The sequence below is a fragment of the Anoplopoma fimbria genome, chromosome 19 (genome assembly GCF_027596085.1).
Source record: "Anoplopoma fimbria isolate UVic2021 breed Golden Eagle Sablefish chromosome 19, Afim_UVic_2022, whole genome shotgun sequence".
In the NCBI taxonomy this organism is placed as follows: Eukaryota; Metazoa; Chordata; class Actinopteri; order Perciformes; family Anoplopomatidae; genus Anoplopoma; species Anoplopoma fimbria.
In genome coordinates, this window is record NC_072467.1 from 16,612,206 (window position 1) to 16,637,837 (window position 25,632).

Sequence of the window (25,632 nt, forward strand, 5' to 3'; positions counted from 1 at the left end):
ATGTTAGCTACTGGTATTGTTCACTAATTGTATCTCTCTTCTTCAGGTCTTAGTCCAGGAGACTCTGGTGTGGTCTTGAAGTGTCAAGTGTGTGGCCACAACTCTGACTCACCTGCCCAGCTTCAGCAGCATGTGCGAACCCACCTAGAGGTTAGGGTCCCAGCTGAAAGGAGCCCCACTCCCCGTCAAAGTACCCCATCATCAGTTGACCACCCCCAGCTGTCCCCCCAGGAGAGGGAGCCCCTAGCCTGTGTCCCTACGCCAGAATCATCTAGCCCTGGTGCAAACGGCGGCTCAGCCACCCCTCGAGACTACGGTCCTCAGGATGCCCCAACCACTGACCTAAAGATCAAGGAGGAGCCTCATTCAGACTCAGAGACAGAAGTGCAGAAAATGGAGATTATGGAGGATGGTGAGAAAGAGGAGCTTGCTGAAGAGGAGGGACATCAAGAAGTTAGAATCAAGACAAAGTACAAGCAAATCACCACATTCTGCTGCCCGACATCGTCCTCTCCGAAGAGTCCAGCCACCGCAACTGTGAAGGCAGAACCAATTAGTCCCACCCCTGGTTCTAGCCCTGCGCATGTGGGAGGCACAGGGTCAGTTCTTCCTGGGGGAGCAATGTTCTTGCCTCAGTACATGTTTAATCCTGAGGCAGCCATTTTGCCTCAGGCCTCAGAGATACTGGCTAAAATGTCAGAGATGGTCCACAGCCGACTGAAACAGGGCCAGACAGTTCCTCAAAACAACCCAGCGGCCTTCTTCCCCTCTGGACCGACTGCAACTTCACCCGGAGCCACTCCCCCTCATAAAGGAGCCACCTGCTTTGAGTGTGATATCACATTCAACAACATCAACAACTTCTATGCACATAAGAGGCTGTACTGCTCCAGTAGGCACCACGGAGAAGGCGCAACCTCAGCTTCAGCCCCTGGAACGACAAGAGATGCAGCCCCAGCCACAATGCCTTCCAGTGGGGCACATGGATCGTCCGCATCTCCTCAGGGTGGAGCATTAAGTAGAGCAGCCTCTGCTTCTCCTACTGATTCTGACCCTCCTGCGGGGAGTGGAGCAACAGAATCCAAGAGGGTGGTGGAAATTAAGACAGAAACTCCTAGAGAGGGAATATCATCCTCTTCTGAAGGTGAAGGTGGAGGTGGAAGTGTGGGAGGAGGAGGTGGAGGAGGAAGAGCAAGCGAAGGCAGCCAGAGTCCCGCTAGTGGTTCTGCAGAGGACCAAGAAGAGGATCCCAATAGAACCTTCTGCGAGGCCTGCAACATCCGCTTCAGTCGTCATGAAAACTATACTGTACACAAACGCTTTTACTGCGCATCACGCCATGACCCATCGAACCACCGAGCATTACACATGGCCAAGGCAACCACAGCAGCCTTCCTTCCCCAGCCCATCCGCAAACGCAAGAGGAAGAAGATGTACGAGATTCATATGGCCAGAACTGAAGCCTTAGCCAATGCCGCTGCTGCCGCTGCTGCCTCTGCTGCTGCTTCGGCACCATCTCCCTCTGTACTGGGCTTGGCAGTGAAGCAAGAAGTTTCTCCCAGCGGGGCAGGCAGTTCCAGCCCCGAAGGAGATGGTCCGATTGACCTCAGCAAGAGGCCCCGTCTAAGAGAGGTTTCACGGCACAGCAGTAGCAGTATTCTCCCTGCCCTTCCTCTTACAGACTACCACAAGTGCACCGCCTGCAGTATCAGCTTCAACAGCATTGAAAACTACCTGGCTCATAAAACCTACTATTGCCCTGCTACCACCCTCCAGCCCCATACCTTGGAGCAGCTTCACAGGCTCAAGAGTTCGGCCTCTACCTCTCCCAAAAGCAGGCCTCAGCAGGAGCGCCCGGATCATCTGCACCCTATGGAGGCTAAAGCTCTGCCTGCTGAATGGGTTGCCCAGGCTCAAGGCACATCATCCAGTCCTCACCCCTCTGCTTTGCCTGCCTCGGATGCTACATCTCCTCCCCATTCAACCACAACACTTGCAGCCACCCCAGGTGCAGGAGCCAAAGGCGCAGGCCCCAGTTCTTCTCAGGTGGTCTGCCCATACTGCCCTAACAGGCTCATTACCTGTGACCTGATGGAGCACTTCAAGACTACCCACGGCCTGGTTGTAACCATTCAGCCACCCCAGCCAGGCAGTGCAGTCAGCCGCAGCCCCAGCCTTAGTCCCAGGGATGGACCTGCTGCAACCACCTCCACCACCCCTACCAGCCAGCCCAGATTGGTCTCTCGAGCTCACAGAGACAGCATCAACGGGCAGGCAAGGAGTGGTACAACTTCGCCTGTCTCCCCACTGGTAAACGGCAGCCCTTCAGCTGGTGGTAGATCACCTTTGGCTGGCTCCCCTCTGCCCGTGTCTCCCCCAAGGGCTTCTTCTCTGACTTTGTCACCTGTGCCTGAGATCCTGAGGGAGACCTTGAGATCATCCCACCTTCCAGACAAGGCTGTCCCGACCTTGGCCTCCCAACCCGTCCCCACACCCGAGCCTGCCTCCATCCCTGGCCCCAAATCCACAGTGATCTCCCCTGTCCTGAATGGTAACTCACGCTTCTGTCGGCTCTGCAACATCAAGTTCAGCAGCCTCTCCACATTCATAGCTCACAAGAAATACTACTGCTCTTCCCACAGTGCCGAACATGTCAAGTGAGCTCAGTATTTCTCTTCCTCCTCTTCCCCCTCCTTTTATCTTTCTGAGTGCAGGCTTTCCTCAACTAGGTTCCAAGAAGCTCAGTTGTCCCTCATCATCTGCCAGTCCTTCTACATGGGGGCCAAAATGGCCTTCAGCTGGCATGACCATGAAGGACAATGAATGACTGTTACTCACCTGGCAGGGCCTGATGTCCAACTGCTCCAGAGCAGAATTTGCAGGTGGTGTTACTAACATACGTTATCTGATATTCTCGTGCTATGGGTCAAAGTTTGTAGCACACTAAGAGCTGAGACGAATGCTACCTGCACACACTGGTGTGCCCTCGTCCCCTAGATTACTCTCTGTCTTCACACCCCAGTAACCAATTCAACATCTACCACTCCCAGGCCTCAAGTTATGTTGCATTATGGGACGTTAAAAACATTTAAGTCAACAGCCTGTTTTCTGTCTCTCTGTTGAACAGTGTCAGTAATTAGACTCTGACTGATGGAGGCATTTCTGACTGATGATGATACAGTAATGTTGATGCTGATTATGCTGAATATCCAGTCTTTTCCTGAGCTCTTAATGTTCCAGACCTAAACAGATGAATCGTTGCTCCTGGGTGGAAAAGACTTGATTATGTTAATGTTTTAATATCTGTGCATAGTGTATGATGTCTGAAAAAAAGAATTCTATAATGCTTTTGGTTTCAACACTGGCTCTTTTTTGCTTACTAGAGAAGCTAAAGCAATTTAGCTGAAAAACAAATATGTGGTATCACAATGTTACTAATTACTGAAGGATAATATTTCAAAATGGACAATTTGTTCTTTTCTTTCATACACACAATTTTTTATTTTCTCTTTAAAATGCAAGGGAGGAAAATGTGAAATATTTATCTTTTAGTCCTCACTGATTTCATGTCAACAGAAAACTACCTACCTAGTGTCTAAGAGTGGTTGTATTTTTTATTTGTGTATTTTTCATACTGTTGGAAGGAACTGTTTGGATCTGGGTGTGTTGAAGTGTCTTTTCTAAGTGTAGATATGTAATATCTTCTCACAGTAATCACTGGGATCACACTGAACTCTGTTATCACATTAGCATTTGTTGTCCTGTTTATGCAGTCTTTAATTGATGGTGAGGTTGAAAAACAGCGCTGTTTATATTTAGCCCCTCTTGATGAGCAACACGATTAGATCAGAACAGCTTCCTCACTTACAGATCCTCGCAAGAGAAAGTTGAATGAAGCGCTAATTATCCTGTTGTGTTTATACTTAGGTGATAATGATGTAGCCTCACAGACTTATGGATTTACAAAAAAAATGTTTTGAACCAAAATTCTTTATTTAGTTTCCAGCCTCCATACCATGCAAAGTATGACCATTACGGACACACGGCTTTTGTTGATCTGCCATTTCATATGTATACTAAGCGATACACAAAACATAGAAAAAGGCTTAATTGTCTAATACACATCTTAAAAGATGTTTTGTTTCTTTTTAATGATTGTGTTTCTGTCCGGGAATGAAGGCATAGCAGGGATCAGTCACATCTTATTACAACGCCTCACACAGTAGTGTAAGCACATATTTAATAACCACTTATTTTGGCCCATAGTCTCTCACGCACACATACTTGCCCATCTTCCCATTCTGCTGCAGCAGCTGCAATACAGTGTTAGTTAGAACTGTGAAATGCTTTTTATTTTTCAAATATTGATGCAAACTGCTAAGGGTCATCTTTTAAGTCCAAACTTAATTTTTGGGTGGAACTGCCAATAGCCAACATTTTCCTCAGAATGTTCCTCTTGTTAATTTACAAGAACCTCTAAAACACAATTGGACCTTAATGGTACACAGAAATACAGAGTTTGGAAAATAGTATTAGGGGATAGCATTTTTCTGGTCAGCGGGGAGCACATAAACCAGCAGTTAGACTTTTTTGCTAAAATACTATTGTCAGTCAAACTGTAAACCTACCAACACAACCTGTGTTGGCTGCTATTGTCTTTTCATAAGTAAACATGCGCCTAATCAAAGTTGTCACTCTCTTGTCAGTGGTTGAGAGAAATATTGTTGTACCTCTTTTTCGATCACTTACTAGGGACAACAGAACAAGCTGTAAACACAACGTTTACATATCCCAGCAGAAAGTTGTTATGGTGAATGTGGCAATGAGAGCTCCTCATTGATCAATTGATGATCACCCCATCTGTCCTTTCCAAAACTGGAAAACAAATGTCAAAGTGTAGGATTTTTTAACATAATCAAAATCCCTGGTTGAGTTTCTGCTCTGTGTTGGATTGAAGCATCACTGTACCGGACTCAACTTACTGCTAAGTGTTTACAATTGTGCTGGTCTATCTCTCACAGTCCAAATTGAAAGCGAAAAAGCAGAAAAAAAGTCAGAGTCAGGTCAACTTGATGAGAAATTGAGTAACTGAGTGCTGGAAAATCATCCTTTGAACTTAACCCCTTTTAATTGCACTGTGTTGTATAAAGATGTGCTGATTGTTTTAGTTTTAGGGACTTTTTGTATTGTATTTATGTTATACAGAACTTTTCCCCGTCCAAAGTGCGTCACCTTAAAGGACTTTCTGAAAGAGTTTAACCTTCGCCTAAAACTTTTTTTCCTAGTTGTAAACATGTTTTGTTAATGATTACTCTGATGTCCATAATGGAGAAAATCCCAATGAATGTCAAAACTTTTATTTTCCATATTTTCATTTCAGTTCCATTACATTCTTGTCCAAACTATGCATGGGAAATTAAAAAAAGTTCTGAGAGACACTGATAGTAAATGTGGCTGTACTTCTTTCTAGTGGCTTCAATCTTTTTCGCGTGAACGCCTACACAGCTCTCGTCATGAACCTGAGTGGGAGTCCATGACTTTTGTAGATGCTTGATTCACCGTTGCCTGTGTGTAGTCGCTCATAAATCACTTCCTTTCATAAGAAAGTTCCCAGTGCACTGTTTCTGTTCGACTTGATAAAGGACGAGTGAATCATCAGCTTTCCTTTTAAAATAATGTGCGTGAGCAATAGCAGGAGAAAAGTGTTCACAATCAGAGCTCCAAGGCTGCTCCAATCAATGGCAAAGTGCACTTATAGAAACACTGGTACCTTGAGATAGACAAAATGAATTGATGCATATTTTCAACTGACTCTCACCCTGTGTTTAGCCTTCTATTATGAAATGTGAATTAACGTCTCCCTGTTGTATTCAGTTACTGTGTAGTACTGTAGTACACTGTGATATGGCGCAGTTTCGGCTGACATTCACTTTACATGTCCCATGTTTGCTTCAATGAAACACTTGACATGCGATGCCAAAATAACCATAAACCACAAGACCGTTCCTAAGAATGTAGGCAGCGCCTCATTTCACCCAGTTGAACATTACCTGGAATGCTTTAGCAGCACTGAGAGATGCTGCTTAATGGCACAGATTCTTTTTTTTTTTATCAAAACTTCAAATGGGTAGAATGAACTTTAGAAATTGTTGAAGTACCGTAGTAAACTGCTACCATATACCAGTCAACTAATAACCAACCCATAGACTGCTGTGACGAGATTGTTCCTATTCTAAAATTGGTAAATTAACTTGTATAGCGCCTTTCCTTTCTTCCGATCACTCAAAGCACTCTAACACTACATCTCATTCACCCATACAGGGGCTACTTTTAATTCACACCCCATCCATGTACCTTAGGGAGCAAATAGGGGTTAAATGTCTTGCCACATTGACAGGGACTGGAGGCAGGGATTGAACCACCACAGCAGCCCGTAAAGTGGTTAGGTGAATTTAAAAAGGCACATATCCGTCACAGTTCAAAAGGCACAGAAACCCAAGAGCACGACTCAGGTGAAAATTAAATAGTCTTTACTGAAGACAAAAAAACCAAGGATTTACAAATCCAGACAGGCAAACAAAGAACAAAGGGGTGAGGCTGAGGCAGAATCCAAGGTTCACAGGCAGGGTAAAAAAACAGTGGAAGATCAATAAAACTTACTAGTAGAATCTAAATGTTGGAAAGCTACGAGACATGGCACAAATACATTCTGGCAAAGAGCTAGTGGAAGTGGGCTGGTAAATATACTATGGAGCTAATGAGTGAGTGGGGAGGATGGGCAGCTGACAATAATCTTCTAGTGGAGGAGCAGGTAGTCCAACAGGTACTGGAGCCCCCTCCCTCGATGTCTTGACTTAAGTAGGCACTTGACAGTATATGCTGGCTCTCCATCAATGAGCCGGGCGGCAGGTGAGGGTCTGGAGGTAGGAGGTAGGCTTTCCTCGACTGGTTTAATGTGGGAGACGTGAAAGGTAGGGTGGATCCTTAAAGGACGTGGCAAGCGTAGGCGTACTGCTGCAGGGTTAATGATCTTGGAGATGGGGAAAGGGCAAATAAATCTGGGAGCCTTCTTCGGGACTCCAACCTTAAAGGTATGTCCCGAGTGGAGAGCCAAACTCGTTGACCAGGTGTGTATTGGGGTGCTGTGGAGTGCCTCTGGTTGGTCGCCCTTTGATATCTCTCAGAGATCCAGATAAGAATGGAGCAGGCCCTGAGCCAGGTGCGGCAGCAGAGTCTGATAAATGCCTGGACGGAGGGGACACTGGCCTCTCTTTCCTGTGCTGGAAAGAGTGGGGGTTGATAACCTTGGGAGCACATGAAGGAGGAGAGGCCAGTCGCAGAGGTAAGAAGAGTATTGTGGGCGTATTCTACACGCAACAACTGCTTAGCCCAGGAGGACGAAGAATGAGAGGCGACGCAACGCAGGGCTGTTTCCATCTCATGGTTTTCCATTCCGTCTGGCCGTTGGACTGCGGATGGAACCCGAAGATAGGCTGGCCGAAGCCCCCAACAGTCTGCAAAATTCCTTCCAGGAACAAGAGGTGAATTGGGGCCCCCGGTCAGGGACAATGTCTCTGGGGAAGCCATGCAGGCGGAAAACATGGTGTAACATTAGTTCAGCTGTCTCTTTGGCAGAGCATGGGCAGTAGAATGAAATGTGCAGACTTGGAAAAGCGGTCAACTATGGACAGAATGACTGTGTTACCTTCTGAGAGGGGCAGACCGATGACAAAGTCCAGGGATATATGGGACCAGGGTCGATGAGGTATCGGCAGGGGTTGGAGTAGACCTGCAGGGCTTTGGTGAGAGGGCTTGTGTTGGGAGCAAAGGGGACAAGCTGCCACAAACACCCGTGTGTCCTCCTCCATGGAAGACCACCAGAATCACTGACAGAGGGCCAAGGTGCGCTGCACCACAGGGTGACAGGCCTGGCGGGAGGAGTGCCCCCACTGTAAGACCTGGGAGCGGAGATGATCAGGGACAAACAGACAGCCATCTGAAATGTTACTGGGTGCAGGAAAATCAGAATGAGACTTTGACTTTACCCTCAATGTTCCAGACCAGAACTTCCAACTACACAGGAAGGGGGAAGGATCTCCTCCGTCCCTGAAGTGTTCTCCTCCTTCTCAAACTGCAGAGAGAGGGAGTCAGGTTTGGCATTCTTAGAACCTGGGCGGTAGGAGAGAGTGAAATCAAAGCGGTTAAGGAACAAAGCCCACCGTGCCTGGCGGGAATTCAACCTTTTGGCGCTGCGTATATATTCAAGGTTTTTGCCAACTTGACCGCCAGTTGCCTATGTCATAATTCAGATGACTGTCTCCGGGAGAAAAAATGCACAAGGGTGGACCTTCTGATCCTCTACTGAGCGTTGGGAGAGGACCGCCCCAACTCTGGTGTCTGAGGCATCCACCTCTATCACAAACTGCCTGGAGGGATCAGGGAGAGAGAGAATGATGGCAGACATTGAGCTCCTGAATCGCTGCCTCAGCAGAAGCAGACCAGGTGTAGGATATCTTAGATGAGGTTAGGGCTGTGAGAGGGGCTGCCACGGAACTGTAATCCCGGATAAAGCGTCTTTAGAAGTTAGCAAATCCTAGGAATCGCTGAAGAGGTTTGCGGGACGTGGGCTGAGGCCATTCTGTGACTGCTTGGACCATGGCCGGGTCCATCTGGATGCTTCCTCCTCTGAGCACAAACCCCAAATATGAAACTTCTGGGAAATGAAATTCACACTTCTCCACCTTAACGAGGAGATGGTTCTCCAGGAGTCTCTGTAGGACCCTCCTCACGTGACCCCCGTGCTCCTGCAAAGATCTGGAAAAGACTAAGATATCATCAAGGTAAACAAAGACAAATTTAGTAAGCATGTCCCAGAGTACATCATTCACCAGTGCTCGGAAGACTGAGGGGGCGTTAGTCAGCCGGAAAGGCATGACCAAGTATTCATAATGGCCACAGGTGGGTGTTTAACGCAGTCTTCTATTCGTTCCCCTCCCGAATGCGGACCAAATGATAAGCATTTCTAAGGTCCAGTTTAGTGAAAATAGTGGCACCTTGGAGCAGTTTAAAAGCGGAAGAGACGAGTGGGAGGGGGTATCTTTTTTTTCACCATGATGTCGTTGAGTCCTAGATAATCAATGCAGGGACGCAGGGTCTTCTCCTTTTGTCCACAAAAAAGAACCCTGCTCCTGCAGGGGATGAAGAAGGATGAAATATGCCAGATGCCAGAGACTCACTGATGTATTTCTCCATGGCCTGCATCTCTGGAGCTGACAGACACAATAGCCAACCCCTTGGGGGGAGAGGTGCCAGGGAGGAGGCCTATGGCACAGTCATAGGGTCTGTGAGGTGGCAGAGAAGTGCCACGGGGCCGGCTGAATACCTCCTTTATATCCTGATATTCAGCAGCATTTTGGACAGGTCTTGAAATTCAGAAGGAGAAGGAGAGCTAAGGACAGGAGACGGGGCGTTTCTACGGCAGACAGCATGACAGTTCTCACTCCAGCCTAAAATCACTCCAGTAGCCCAGTCAATGTGGGGATTATGTTTAAGTAGCCAGGGGTAACTAAGAATTACTGGCATGAATCAAATGAAATGACTCATGATGGTTTCCTGCTGAGGTGCACCGGAGCAGTGTGGTGGGTGACTGAGGCGAGGAGGTGGCTGTCAAGCCTGAATAGGGGACTCCAGGAGGTTCTGCCGGATGTTAAGTTGTTGAGCCAACTGGGAATCCAGAAAGTTGGGTCAATAAAAACTGGCACGACGTGTGTGTCCATTTAGGAGGAACTGAGCATGGATTTATGGTGCGGTCATCATTACGTATATAGTCAGTTCAATAAGGGCATCAAGTTCACTGGGTAATTCTCAAACTGCTAGTTCATCCTTTATTTAAATTGGATAAGCCATGGTAAAAGGAGTCATACAGAGAGTTCCACTTACTTTCAGTGGCCATAGTCCGGAATTCAGAGCCACGGGTCGTTCCCCGTCACAGGTTAAGCAGCCCCATTGCTGCTTCCCGACCCGAAGCTGTGTGGTCAAACACCTTCCTTAATTCTGCTGAGAACATCTCAGCAGAGGAGCACGCAGTGGACTGCTTCTCCCACTCAGCACTGTCCCAAAATTTGGCCCGGTCAGTGAGCAAGGGGATGATAAAGGCTACCTTGGAGCGTTCAGTGGGGAAGGAAGAAGGTTGAAGTTTGAAAGCCAGGGCTCACCGGAGTAGCGTTCAGGCGGTGACACCCGAGGTAACGGACCAGAGATGGCACGAGCAGGTGGACTGGGACATGGTGATGAAGCCAGCGCCGCAGCCGGTGCAGAAACCGGCACTTGGGAGAGCAGAGTGAGGCACTGAATCTGGTCGTGGAGAGCCTCCAGATTCTTGTCATGGCGTGCGGGGGATTCCTGGAGAGCCCCGGCAATAGCAGCTAGTTGCTGCTCGTGTTGTAGTATAGCACCAGCCTGTGCCGCCATCTCTTGTCTTGTCTTGTCATTTCTGAGTCGGCTGGGTTCATACTTGGCCAGATTGTTCTGTCACAGTTTATAGGCACGGAAACCCAAGAGCACAACTAAGGAGGCAGGTGAAAATTAAAGAATCTTTACTGAAGACAAAAAACAGGCAGGGTCAAAAAACAAGGTAGATCAGGAATTTAAAGCTACGACACATGGCACAAAGACAATCTGGCAAAGAGCTAGTGGAAATTGGCTGGTAGATATATTTTGGAGCTAATGAGTGAATGGGGAACAGGTGAGTGGGGAGGATGAGCAGGTGATGATAATCTACCAGTGGAGGAGCAGGCAGCGGGGAGGGACCGGGTCTGAAATGCGACAGAAAAGAACGTGTATAATCATCAAAACTGAAAAAATAAGCAGATTGTTAAGTTGTTGAACCAACTGGGAATCCAGAAAGTTGGCATCTGCCCTAGAGTCGATAAAAACTGACACAACGTGTGTGTGTGTGTGTGTGTGTGTCCATTTAGGAGGAACTGAGCATGGATTTAAGGTGCGGTCATCAATACGTTTATAGTCAGTTCAATAAGGGCATCAAGCTCACCGGGTAATTCTCAAGCAGCTAGTTCATCTTTTATTTGATATCCCTCCAGTCACTCCAGCCAGGAGCAAGTTGCAGCAGTCAGGGCGCAAGATGACAAGAGCCAGAAGCCAACAAGAGCAGAAGCCAACAAGAGCCAAGAGCCACCAAGAGCCAAGTCCATTCCTGAATTAGGAATGGTACCTTCCTGATGCCCTGTGGTCAATGTGCTAAATTGTGACCAAATAGTTGGTGTAGTCAGTGGTGAATGTGAATCCTGGATATTAAGTTTTCATCTGCAGTTTTCTGTAGTAGTCCCAGTAATATTTGTTCCTCAAGTGTACCGAAGCAGCAGAAACCCTGCAGAGTTCTCATTGATGATGGAGAAGTCCTGTATGGGAGATGCCGTTCCTGGTAGGAACAAATACACGTTGACCTGATGATGACTCTGGAGGAAAGGTTAAGAGACCACCAAAAACAGTATAATTCATCCTGAGGGGAACATGAATGTGTGTATGGTAATCCATCCAATAGACATTTGGACCAAAGTAGTGGACAGACATTGCTATCCCAAGAGCCATGGCAAACAATTCAGTCAATGCCCTTGGTCCTCTTTCTGTAAATATAAAATCCACTGCAAGAAACTTAGGAGTTGTATTTCATTCCGACTTAAGTTTCAACATCAAAAATGTTTTGTCAAGTCCTGTTTCCTTCAAATCAGAACCAAAGCATTAAAGCCAATTTTATTTGTTATAGTGCACTGTGCACCAGGTGCATATTCTGAATTCCTATCTGAATTCTCAGAGTTTTTATCAAGTTTAGTCCTCAAAACAGATAACGTTATTATTGTAGGGGATTTTAATAGAAATGTTGACCCCTTATGAGCCGGCTCGCAGCCTTAGATCCTCAGGTGGGGCCCTTCCGGCTGTTCCAAAGTTGAGACTGAAAACTAAAGGCGACCGTGCTTTTGCCATCAGGGCCCCTTGGCTTTGGAACAACCTGCCTGAGGAGATAAGGCTCGCAAAATCAGTAATCTCTTTTAAATCACTTCTTAAAACAAATTTTTAAAGAATGGCTTTTATGTGAGGTCGTCGCTTTAATGTTTCATTTTATTATTGGTTTTACTATCTTATCTTATTTTCATATACTATTTTATGCTTATCGAGTTTATTAATTTATTAATTTTATTAATTCACACTTGTTATTTCATTTTATTTCTTAGTTTAGTTTTATCCTATCGATTGTTTTTATTGTTTCATCTATTGTAATGTTTTATCTTTAACAGCTTAATTTGTCTAAGCTTTCTTTTGTTTAATTGTCTTGCTTTTGCTGCCTTGTCTGTCGAAGCACTTTGTAAACTCTGTTTTTAAAGGTGCTATATAAATAAAGTTATTATAATTATTATTATTATTATAAGTCAAACTTGAAAGTGCTTGACATGAAAAGATTACAAAAAGAAAAGGAAAACTGTTTTCACTAGAGGTCCTTTTCTAGCTTTTCTGGGGCTTAGCCCTCTATCAGTTTTGATCCAACAGGCGAAAGGACTCAAAAGGCAGGTTAGTAGTTAGTAAAAACACTTTCAATAGTTTCAGGAAGAGAGCAGCAAATAGCGCCATAAAGTTGCAGGAGGTGGGAACATCATGGTGTGGGGCTGTTTTTCAGCATACGGCACTGGCAAACTTCATATAATTGAAGGAAGGATAAAAATCTGCTGCCATCTACCAGGATGATGAAGATGAAACGAGTGTGGACATTTCAGCAAGACAATGATCCCAAACACACAGCCAAGGAAACTCTCAATTGGTTTCAGAGAAAGAAAATAAAGCTGCTAGAATGGCCCAGCCAATCACCTGACTTGAATCCAATAGAAAATCTATGGAAAGAACTAAAGATCAGACATATATGGAATTCCCATATATGAAATATATGTACTTATGAGTTCAAAAAATTAAATGTACATGTATGTAAAAACTATATACCTATATACCTACCTGAAACCTATTCAAAATTGGAACAATTTCATATATTGACATATATGTATAGCCCATACAAATATGTATGTTTATGTATGTATAATACATGTTTTTAGATATATGCCACATATATAAATAATTATACATATAACATATATGTTTTTGTATAGATGTGTAATATACAAATTAAACATATATGGATAGTATATTATGTACATATATAAGATATATATGCCACTAATATGTTCAATTCAATTCAATTCAATTCAGCTTATTTTGTATAGCCCAAAATCACAAATTACAAATTTGCCTCAGAGGGCTTTACAATCTGTACACATGCGACATCGTCTGTCCCGGAACCCTCACATCAGCACAGGAGAAACTCCCCGAAATAAAAACCTTCAACAGGGAGAAAAAAGGAAGAAACCTATGGGAGAGCGACAGAGGAGGGATCCTTCTCCCAGGATGGATAGAATGCTATATTATTATTATTATTATTATATTCCTTTATTGATCCCCATGTCATGTGTACAGAATGAACAGCATAACAGAGATACAACACATTCAATGTATATGACATTCACAGTATTAAGAAGAGTAACGAAGGAAAAATTAAGACTACTTACAAAAGCAGCAATAACTAAATCTATTTTTAGTTAGATTTATATCATTACTAAAATAATTATATAGGGAATAGTATTAGTAATGTAACTAATAACAATAATCGAAGTAGCAGTGGGTGTCAGCCGAGTCACAGGAGGAGGCACGACCACGGTCCAGGGACCACAACGATTCGTGGAAACCTGCGACGCGAGAAAGCAAAAGGGCTTCAGGGTGGAAGCAAAGCTAATATGCGTAATGGTTCAGGTAATAGTAATAGTGATGTGACTAATAATAATAATGGGAGTAGCAGTTGGTGTCAGCAGGGCCATAGCAGGAGGCATGGCCACAATCCAGGTACAGCCACAATTTATGGAAACCTGCGTGGCGAGAAAGCACAAAGACTCCAGGGTAGAAGCAAAGTCAATAAGCGTAATAGTACAGGGAATAATAATAGTAATGTGACTAATACTAATAGTGGTAGTAGCAGTGGGTGTCAGCAAGGCCACAGCAGTTGGCACAATGACAAATATAACCCCAATTTCTGGGAACCTGCGAGGCGAGAAAGCACAAGGACTCCGGGGAAGAAGCAAAATCAGTAATGTGCATGAATAGGAGAGTAATACATAAAGATAGAGGGAGAGAAGAGGAGAGAGGAACTCAGTGTATCCTAGGTAGTCCCCTGGCTGTCTAGGCATATTAGTGGACCTAATCCATGACCCAGAGTTCAGACCAGGAAGCAGAAGCAGAGTCGCAGTCTTTCACACTTCTCTGCGCTTCCTTTGGAGCAGTTACCCACCCAGTTACCCACCCAAAACCCTATAGAGACTGTGTCTGCCCCACGGCCACTTCAATTATTTAAAGTCAACAGAAGAGGAGTTATACAAAATAACTTAATAAAAGTTAAGGCAACCAATGCAACAGTGCATCAAAACAGGACAATTAAATGTGGACTCTTAAATATCAGATCTCTGTCATCTAAGGGTGTACTTGTAAATGATTTAATATCAGATAATCATATTGATTTATTTTGTCTTACTGAAAGCTGGCTGTGTCATGAAGAGTACGTTAGCCTTAATGAATCAACTCCTCCAAGTTATATTAATACTCATATTCCTCGAGGCACAGGCCGAGGATGTGGAGTAGCAGCCATCTTTGACTCAAGCCTATTAATAAACCCTAAACCTAAATTAAATTACAACTCATTTGAAAGTCTTGTTCTTAGTCTTTCAAACCCGAGCGGGAAAGCATTAAAGTCAATTTTATTTGTTATAGTGTACCGTGCACCAGGTGCGTATTCTGAATTCTTATCTGAATTCTCAGAATTTTTATCAAGTTTAGTCCTCAAAACAGATAAAGTTATTATTGTAGGGGATTTTAATATTCATGTGGTTGTGGATAATGATAGCCTTAGTACTGCGTTTAGTTCATTATTAGATTCTATTGGCTTCTGTCAGTGTGTACATAAACCGACTCACTGTTTTAACCATACCCTCGACCTTGTTCTGGTATATGGTATTGAAATAGAAAATGTAATTGTCTCTCAACAGAACTCTCTTTTATCGGACCATTATCTAATAACCTTTGAATTTTTACTACCAGAGTGTACGCCATTAGGCAAAAGTTTCAACACTAGATGTCTATCTGATAGTGCTGTAGCTAAATTTAAAGAAGCGATTTCTTCAGGGTTTTATTCATTACCATTGCTCAATATAACACTCCTATGCTAACTTTAGTCCGTCTCAGATTGACCAACTTGTTGATAGTGCTGCATGCTCACTGCGAATGACACTAGACTTTATAGCTCCTCTAAAAAAGAAGCTAATAAAAGAAAGGAGGTTTGCTCCATGGTATAACCCTCAAACCCGCGAATTAAAGCAAATATCGCAAAAACTTGAAAGGATATGGCGTTCCACCAATGTGGATGAAGCGCGGTTAGTCTGGCGAGACAGTCTTAAAATATATAAGAAGGCACTCCGTAATGCTAGAGCAGCCTATTATTCAGCATTAATAGAGAAAAATAAGAACAACCCTAGGGTTCTCTTCAGCACTGTAGCCAGGCTGACAGAGAGTCACAGCTCTGTTGAGCCGTGTATTCCTATAAACCTCAGTAGTAGTGACTTCATGAACTTCTTTAATGATAAGATTCTAACTATTAGAGAAAAAATGTATAATCTACTGCCCTCAACCAGTACCGATCGATCCATAGCTGTAGAACCTGAAAAATATTTAGATGGCTTTTCACCCATCGACCTTCAGCAATTGACTAACTATTTCTAAGTCTAAACCTTCCACCTGTCTCTTAGACCCGATTGTCTCGCTCGTGGACCCAACATGCTGAGCCTGGGACCTAAGTACTAGAGCCCTCTTTCAGGGTTGGCAAACGTTCAGCAAGCGCTAGGCGATGTAAGCTGGGTGGTTGGGGTTAACGGAGGCTGGTGGGTGGTGGAGATGCATCTGTGGGGGATAATGGGCTGGTAGAGACAGGTTTCCACTGGGAAATTGGGAGCTAGTTTGACAACAGGTGGATTGATGATATATTTTATTTCAAATGGTCCATTGTAACGGGGCTTGAGTTTCGAGGATTCAGTTTGAAAAAGGCCGGGAGTTGTATGCTCACTTGATCAGAGGGAGGTGAGAGCTACGGGAAGAGGGGAAAACATGGTTGAAACCCAGAAGAGCAGTTTCAGAGGCTGTGGGGAGTTTTGGGAGAGTAACAAATGCACTGATTTTGAAAATCTGTCTATGATGGTAAGAGCCGTAGTGGTAGCTTATTTGGCTGTCGTAGTAGCCCTTGTATTTTAAACACCCTTTCAGAAGCACTTTGTTGGATTCTGTTGAATAACAGCAAATTACCATTTGTTCTTCACCTATAAAACCATTTTCTAGTAGTAGATTATCCACAGTCCCAACCAGACTGATGCATTAGCGCACTCAAGGAAACTTATTATTTAATGTCTTTGTTCATGACAATGCATCATTGAAAATGATGCATTTTAACCTGCTCCATTGACCGGCTGGTTCTTCAGGTACCTCCTGCATGGAAAGAACCTAAAACTGAATACTCTTATATGGATTTGGCGGTTTAGGATTTTACTTAACAACAGCCCACTATCAGCTTGTATCTGTTTTAAGTTATGTTGTTTGTTGTTTTGTATGAATGAATGTCCTTTGAACTGGTTAACTTTTTGATCTGTTGTACATTAGAACTTATTTTAACTGGTTTGCTCTTTGATTGTTAATTTAATGTCTTTGTTTCTTGCACAATGCATCATTGAAAATGAAGGTCTCCCTCAATTGATTACCCAAAAGGTTTAAATGAAGGAATGAATGAATCTAACCTGTGAATCGACAAGGCAGGCCAGTGGATCCAGGGGTATACACAAATATTCCATTGGGGAATGCTCACAGTACAGAAGCTAAAGGCACTGTAACTTCCATTTCACTGAGGTTTTTAGGGATTTTTTGGGGAGTTAATGGACTTGCATTGGTGTTACGCTTTTCTTTCTTCCGACTACTCAAAGCGCTTTACACTACATCCCGACACATACCCATTCAAAAAAATCTATACACTGATGGCAGAGGCTGCCCTGCAATGTGCTACCTGCTCAAATAATGCACATTCATGCAAACTCAGGTTCAGCGTAAAACCTCTGTCAGATCAAATATGCAGTTCATAAAATATGATTTCTATACCAAATCTGTTGATCCCCAGTTTTAAAACTCAATGGTAAGAGATGATCCGGGTGTAGTGACACCTAACAGAAAGAGTTAAAAAAAAGAAGACAAAAAGGAGTCAATCCTGCACAGTAGTTCAAGCAGTCAACTTAATATTGCTTCCATACATCGCATACATACTTTGGTGGTGTGCCAAAATCGTAAGTCCTTTGCTCACTCTTTTGCTTTTCAATGGTGTTACAATGCTCATAGCCATTGTATCCAGCTGCCTGCACTTCTCCTGACTTGCTCACCAGTCATTCCCTCTTAGTTTTGTTTGACCTTTTAGGCTGCCACCATGTTGCCAACCTGTTTCTAATTATTTCCTCAAGCAAGTTTCCCTTCATCCTACCTGCTTGTGTGTGTTTGTTTGTGTGAATTTGTCCTCCTCCCTCTGCTACCTGAATTCCCCATTCGTGACAAGAGTTCAAAGCCTTGACGTCAAACACATTTTTGCATTCACAGCATATTCAATTCCCCACGAGTTGTCAAACTGAACTGAACTGGTATTTGTGTATAACATTGTCATTTCACATCTTACACCTCCAGTCATTTTACGTGGCGGATGTCAGGGAGGACCCTTCTTCAGAAAAGTGGTCAATATCAGTCAAATACCAATCTAACGGCGGGTCAAAGTACAATTGAGGTGAGAAAGATGTTTTAAGCAGCTTAGTGTGTGCAGCTGTGCTCTGCCAACCTGCTGAGGAGTGTATTCTTCTCTCAGAAGTCCTCTGTTAGTAACATGGGAGCCTGTTTTGCTTTTGTCAGTGTGCCTGTGCTTCATAGATTACTTGGTAAAATGTGTTTCCCATTTACCTGCTGACAGATGGAGTCCTGTCGCAGCTCATGAGGCTATGAAAGCTACCACTTTTAGTACACTGAGAGAATCAAAGTTCCAGACAGCAATTCATTTTTGGGGAATGACCAACACCAAGTGGTCCGATTCAAAGACAGGGTTGGTAATTTTGCAAAATACCAAGAGTACTGTTTATTGTAAAAAATCCTCCATCTGAAAACCCAGCCCAGTGTTTTCAACTCTTTTCCAATGAAAGTAGTTAGCAGCATTAGCTCCAAAAGTTACTAAAACTAGCAAGAATGTTATATAGTTGGCAACACTGACAGTTGGTCCCTCCGAAGCCGATACCAAAAATGATCATTATGAGCGTAAACATATCATAATGAAGTTGAACGTTGCTATTTATTGTTCTCACAAATGGTAAACTAGAAGCTTGTGAAAGACTCAATGACGAGCACTGAGTGCACAAGCAATATATTTGAAGGCAAACAGGTAGAAGTGCAAGTAGCCCGTCCGATCATTATATTCGTTTTGACGGGCTTATTACAGTCTTGCGACAGCCACAGATACAGGATTTTTTTTTCTAGTTAGAGCATTAAAGTCATTCATTGCTGTGAAAATGTAATGGGAATATCAACAAAGATATATATTTTCCTTTTTTGATCCCCATGGGGGAAATTCAGGCATTGCAGCAGCTCAACTACACAGAAACAGATAATAAATACACATATTATACAAAAAAAAAAGAAAAATAGAATTAAAAAAAAGTACAGTATATCCACATGAGGGGGGGCTGGTCAGCATGCCTTGATCATTCTACCAGTATATCAAGAATATTTTTGAATAAGATTACCAACCTTGCCTTTAAAAGACAGACGTACTAAATGTCAATGATCCATAGCAAAACAACAACAGCCTTGAAAACCCCACATCAATCCCTTCTCACTATGTGGTGATTTTTAATGTGGCTGCAGATGTGCAAGTATAAATATCTGTGTATATATGTCTATTTTTAAATCTACATGACGACAGGCTGGTTGTCTTCAAAGAGGTGATCTTCAAGGGCGTTTCCAGGGTTTTCATGCACAACAGGGTTTTCAACCTCTATTTCATCTCTCCATTTCATCTCTCCGATGGGCGAGCGTTTATCTGCTTTAAGTCTCTGAACACTCTGTTCTTCGCATTACAGTATGTCTCTCGTGGAGTAATAAAAATGAATTAGGGGAACGAACACAAGGTCAGAAGAAGCCACAGTCACAGATTACTACTTTAAAAACTGAACCTACAGTTCAAAAGGAGAAGACAAGAAAAGCTTACTCAGTCATAGCACACACAAACACAACTAATGTGATAGATGACAGCTTTCTCTCGGTGTGTGTGTGTGTGTGTGTGTGTGTGTGTGTGTGTGTGTGTGTGTGTGTGTGTGTGTGTGTGTGTGTGTGTGTGTGTGTGTGTGTGTGTGTGTGTGTGTGTGTGTGTGTGTCAGCTACTCCCTGGGAGCTCTTTTTCTGATGTCCATCTTTTCCTCAGATGCCACAACAGAGTTTAGGAACATTGCCATCTTCGGGCTGTTGTTAAATTTTGTTTAGCTCAAACATACCAAATCTGAGGCTGACAACACAGGACAGGGAGTGTTTTCCACGCAAGAACAGTGATGTGGGGTAAGTGACCCGGACAAACTCCAACCACTGCAGAGATTGGCAATACATTCTCCACAAAGGACTTTATCTGTCAGACAGAGCTTTGTCTGAGTGCTAAAAGGGTTCTCACTCTTTAAGGCACCACCACAATGGCTTTCTCATTAGGGATTTCTTACTTTGCTTCAAGCCATGGCTGATGACACGCCGATTTTCATCTCTGTCTCACTTGAATTACTATTGTGAAGACATATATATATATATAATTCATTTATTTGCAATATAGATGATTCATTTATTGTAATTTTGTTTTACCTGTCAAATAATTTAATTCAATTCAATTCAATTAAATTTATATTGTATAGCCCAAAATCACAAATTTGCCTCAGAGGGCTTTGCAATCTGATGTAACAGGGAGCCAGTGCAGAGAAGCTAATACCGGAGTAATATGATCTCTTTTCTTAGTTTTTGTTAGAACACGTGCTGCAGCATTCTGGATCAACTGTAGAGATTTAAGAGACTTATTAGAGCAGCCTGATAATAACCAATTGCAGTAATCTAGTCTAGAGGTAACAAATGCATGAACTAGTTTTTCTGCATCGCTTTGAGACAGGAGACAGTAAATGAAAAAAAAGACCTGGACATGGTGGATCCTCGCTCTGGTCCGGTGCGATGTGCGGTCTTGGAGAAGTTTGTTCTGAGACTGCATGGATTTAATGGTTGCTTCAGCCGAAGTGAGCTGCTCAAAGTTTTCTCCCACTATTGTTTCCATTTCTGTAAGACACTTGTTGAATGAACTCACATCCCCTTGCAGCGCATCCATAGAGGTCTGTAGTGATTGAGATGAGGCCTGTATAAGGATTGTCATGTCCTCTTTCATACTGGTACGGTGGTTTTCCAGCAGCGAGGCCAGTTGTTGTATTGTGACGGGCTCGCTTTCACGTTCGAGGGCTTGGTGAGTTGCTCACCTGAGGATGAGTCGGAGCCCACAGCCATTTTAGCTAGCTTTCCAGATAGCGAAGTAGCCCAAGTTGTGCGAGTTGTAATCCTCCTTGCTTGTTATGTTTCAATGTCATTTCTCTACCCAGATCTGATCACAGCACGTTCGACAACTTTCTGTGCGACAAAAGTAAAACACAAAGGAGGTCTTAACAGTAAAATATCCAAATTAGTCGGGAGCCTCTCCACGTGCGTCAACTCACTATATCCTCTAACCGGAAGAATACAAGAGACTTCTAAACAGTTAAATGTTTGACATTAAACAGGCCCTATTATGCTATTTTCCGGGTGCATATTTTTATCTCAAGTTACAGTTACATGTTTTCATGCGTTAATGCTCATAATCCTCCTTGATTTTCTCATCCTGGATGTCCTGCAGCACCTCTTCTCATCCTCTCTCTGAAACGCTTCTTTGTAGTGCTTGCTCCTCCCTCCAGAAAGCAAAGTATGCTCTGATTGTTCAGCTAGCCCGCTCTGTTGTGATTGGTCAATGTTTCACATTTCAAAAAACTCTCCCTCCAGAGAATGACAAACAGCTCACAACAGGGTTTAAACACAGCTCTCCTAGGTGACAGACTGCTGTCTTAACCACTACACCATGGTAGATGTGAACTCAGTTTGAGTGCGGGCCAAACTAGCCAGAGAGTTGTACGCGGCTTCCGTTACATTGTGACCTCATAAAGTTAAGGAAATGAAGGAGAGAATTCAATTGAGCCGTTTCAGGCAGCTCAGGAGCAATGTTTCTGAGGGGGAGGGTAACTCTTTTTAGGCGTGGACTTCAGGTTTTATACTAAAATATATAGCACACTAAAGAAGAGGGAAAAAGTGGAAAAGCATAATAGGGCCACTTTAAAGTAGTTTACTGGTGTTCCCACACATTAAATAAAGTGTTTCTGTACCTGCTGCTCTCAATTTAAAATGTATTTAGGTTAATTTGATACCTACAAACTCTAATGCATTGCATGGCCTCAGCACTCACTTAAAATATTATCTTATTATTTTTTAAACTTTTACTAAGTATGATTTTTGTTTGGTGTTTTGTTTGGTGTTTTAAGTTAAACTAGTTGTCCCACTGATCAAATAAAAGTAATTCCCTCTATTTTGTACACCAATATTTATCAGCTTTGAAGGTGCTGGAATATGTCATGTATTTCAATTGGTCTGTAGAAGAGAATGTAATACCTAATAGTTTTAGTTTTTCAATGTATCACAAGCATGTTATCAAGGTCCACAGAACTCAAAAGGTAGGAGGTCTGGATGAACAGATTGGTCAAACAAACACATGACTTTCACCCAGGAGATTACATTATTACTATTCTTCTCACTGTCTAAAGACCTACTTAATACTCTGACTCTGAAGCATTTGCACAGTGAGGCCTGCAAAATGAGCCTGAAGTGGCTGGTAGTCATGGAATTAAGGCAGCATACAGTAATCATTCCTCTTGGTCTAACGCTATCAGAGGCTCCGATGACTTCGAATGGAAATGACTGCCTGCCTCCCCACTATTCTCCCATACAGAATTTAATGAAAATGTTTTTTGTTTTTTTAAAATCTTCGTTTCTCTCTTTCTCTGCTCTATTCTCTCCACTCCTGCAGTGCACTCAACAAGGCTGATTAGGGATGCTGTGTGTGTGGACAGGTTTAGGATAGGCCCTTCCTGGTGCTCAGGAAGAAACCGGCAGATAGTAGATAGTTGTCCTGATTGTTTCCTGATTAATTCATCTTCAGTGGAAGTGTGCAGAATGGAACAAAAAAAAATTAAGGAGGACCTCTATCATTGTCGGATATGGCCTATGAATGCGAAATACATTTTAATAAGTCTCTATCAGACAAATGCTATGCAGACAGAGACACCTCCATACTTGATTAGAGAGCCGGATTCATAGTGAAGGAGTCCCTTTTTCTTTGGGATCCAGGGTTAAGATAGAAGTTTTGCTTCACATAAAAATAAAAAATGCACAGCACATAACGAAAGTTACAGATGTAACTAGGGTTCAGTGATTCCTGGATGACTGCCAGAGGCAGTGCTTAACGCAGGTCGAGTCTTTGTATCAACAAAGTCACATGTGACCTCAGATGACCCCCGCCAGGAATAAGTTCTAGTTTCATCCCTGGTTGCTATGTGAAATGCATTTGAGTTGTTGACTGGACAAGCACATGCTTTGCTCTCTAGTATGGCAGGACGTGTTTGAGCGCTAGGTGCACAGCCCATAGCTCTAGAGAAGGCACTGCTGTGATACCTCTATTATCATGTGCCTGTGCCACTTGGGGTCCAAGTGAAGGCTGTTCATCCATCTCTGGGGGTGTGGTGACAGCAGGCCCAAGGGAACTACAGCTGAGGCAGCTGTCAATTTGCCAAAGAGGCAAAGAAAGACTATGTAGGGCAACCGCCTGCACCCTTGGAAGAGGTGGAGGATGTTGTCCACACTCTGGAGTGACGGACAGGCCCTCATAGTGACTGCATTCAGAATCACAACAATGAAGGTTATGCTCTGAGAGGGGCTCAGAGAGCTCTTCTCCATGTTCACACTGAGACCCAGCTTGGACATGTGAGAGAGGGCGAGTTGTGTCCTGTGCTGCCAATGGCGCACAAATCAGCCCATGGTCCAGGTATGGCAGAAAGGGGAAAGGGCAGCAACGCACCTTGTGAACACTTATGTGGAGAGGGAGAGTCCAAATGGAAGCACCCTGAACTGAAAATGACGGCCTTGAAAGACAAAACGAAGAAACTGTCTGTGGTGAGGCACAATGGGAACATGGAAATAGGCATCCTTCGAGTCCTTCCCAGTCATGACCCTTATGTTCTGTGTGCGCAGCAGCTGTCATTGAGAAAATAGAAAATGATCGACCATGGGTTGTTTAACACAAATCTGAAATAATGAAATGACAGAGAAGGTGTGCAGCCTAAAGGAGATAAACATTATGAAAGACAGGGGAGCAGACTCTTACCACAAATCTGCTGATGCTTAAAACTTAAAGTGCACATCCACACACTTTCCACTCCACTCCATTCCAATACATCCACAGCGTCCATCAGTCGTTGGTGGGCGGGGTGCACATAAAAAGAGGGGATGAACAGTCAAATATAGTCGCTGTACAATTCAAATCTACTGCCAATGCTTTCTGCAAGTGCTGCTGTAAATACCAGTTATTTATTATAGTGTCCCTGTCAATGTTCTAAACCCAGTGGCTAGTGGAAATGCTCGAGTGAGATAGCCATAGATGAGGCAGGAGTCCAAATTCAGAGTGCAGAGTGGTTTCATTTTCATTTCTTTGTAGATTTATTTACATGTTTCATTGTGTAGCTGAAGCTCTGCACAGACAGGAAAAAATGATTAACACTAAATCAAACATCTTGTGTTGTTGATTAAAACAAAATATAATGTTAAGTAGCTACATGAAATACATAAAATCAGAAGGATGCAAGCAGAGACTGTATTACACACCTGGTATTTGAAAATGTTGCATATTAAAGCTGTTTTGACAAAAATAAATTGATATATTATTTGACAATTAGCTCTGGTCTCGTACATATCAGGCTGAAAAAGGTTGAACAAAAATCTACAGTTGTGGTGTCATCAAGGCTATGTCCCAGCAGAGTGCCGTCCCAACTGGATTTGTACCTTTCCAAGCACTTGCAGCCTCTCATGCGCCACAATTAACCAGGTAACATCAGTAAAGTCCAAGAGGATTCGGCACTTGAGGCCTTAGGGGGACTTTGGGACTGTGCCACGGCCCCTGATTAAGTTAAAGTGATGGCATCCTTTCCAGGCAGTAGTGCTTGTGCCTTCCCTCTGGCCTCAGGTTTGATCATGTGAAGGCTTGACGGGGACTTCAGACCATCCCTAGGGAATGAATCCTGGAGAATCTGCCAGCCCAACATCATTAAAACTGTATCTACTGCTGATATTTTCAATATGCGAGGTGTTACAGTACAGAATCAATATAGGTAATGCAAATGTTCCACCAGAGAACGAGCATCAACTTCACCAGCTTTCATTATCACAACAAATTTGCTAGAAACAAGGAACGTTTCAGTTATGGTTCCTCTGTGTGCTGACTGCTGCTTTGAAACCAGCTTTCCAAAGACCTTCTTCCCTTTGCAGCCTCCCTCTGATCTTTCTTCCTTTGCCTCTGTCGCCTCTTTGAAAAGTGTAATGAGCAACAGTCAATATGAACATACTAACAAAGTTCACAAAATTGCCAACTCACTTCGAGGTAAATATCAACTGTATCTTAAAGTTAAAGATAATTTCTTGAACTGGTGCACTGAATGGGGCGGCTGTGGCACATGAGGTAGAGCGCTTGTCCCGTAACCACAAGGTTGGTGGTTCAAACCCCTCTACCTGCAACATGCCGAGGTGTCCTTGAGCGAGACACCTAACCCCAAGTTGCTCCACGGGCGCTTCATTGCAGCCCACTGCTCCTCCGGGATGGGTTAAATGCAGAGACATAATTTCCCCATTGTGGGACTAATAAAGGCTTAATTATTATTATTATTATTAATGATCAGATCAGCCCAGTATCATGGCAGTTCATAAAAAGCCAAAGAATGCGTACAGGGACCTAAATTGTCTCTTTTTTTCATGTCGCTCAGGACAAAATAATTGCCAATAGAAGGTCAATTAGGAGCCTTATATGTGGTGGATCTAAATGAGGACTATTGGTAAGCGGGAAGGGAGGTGGATGGGTTCAACAAACAGGACTTGCAACTAGTAGACTGATGTTTGACACCACGTTGTGGTTGTGGTTTTGGAGTGCTGAAACCAACTAGCACTTTCATGTTTGGTTCCAAGTCAGCTTTGGTGAAAGCTTTTTATTTCCAAGGCTGGCTTTGACGTTTCCTTTCCAGTGGGCTTATTGTTCTACCTAAGAGTCCCCTC

General features: G+C 43.5%; 1 protein-coding gene and 1 long non-coding RNA gene across 3 annotated transcripts in view; one reads left to right on the top strand and one right to left on the bottom strand.

Annotated features, from left to right (window-relative positions):
• Positions 1-5,433, top strand: part of zfpm1 (zinc finger protein, FOG family member 1) — a 104,165-nt gene extending 98,732 nt beyond the window's left edge. Inside the window, exons 9-10 of one of the 2 annotated variants that reach the window (XM_054619929.1) lie at positions 47-2,551; positions 2,715-5,433. In XM_054619929.1, coding sequence (XP_054475904.1) covers positions 47-2,551; positions 2,715-2,827 — 2,618 coding nt within the window. In that variant the 3' untranslated portion in view covers positions 2,828-5,433. Of the gene's footprint in view, positions 1-46 lie in introns of both variants that reach the window. The other variant, XM_054619930.1, reaches the window with a different exon arrangement.
• A 1,864-nt stretch (positions 5,434-7,297) lies between these two features.
• Positions 7,298-9,583, bottom strand: LOC129108810 (uncharacterized). Its single transcript, XR_008531932.1, has 3 exons — positions 8,046-9,583; positions 7,706-7,958; positions 7,298-7,574 (listed from the first exon to the last, which is right to left on the bottom strand). It is a non-coding gene; the product is annotated as an uncharacterized LOC129108810 (long non-coding RNA).
• Between the last annotated feature and the right edge of the window lie 16,049 nt (positions 9,584-25,632).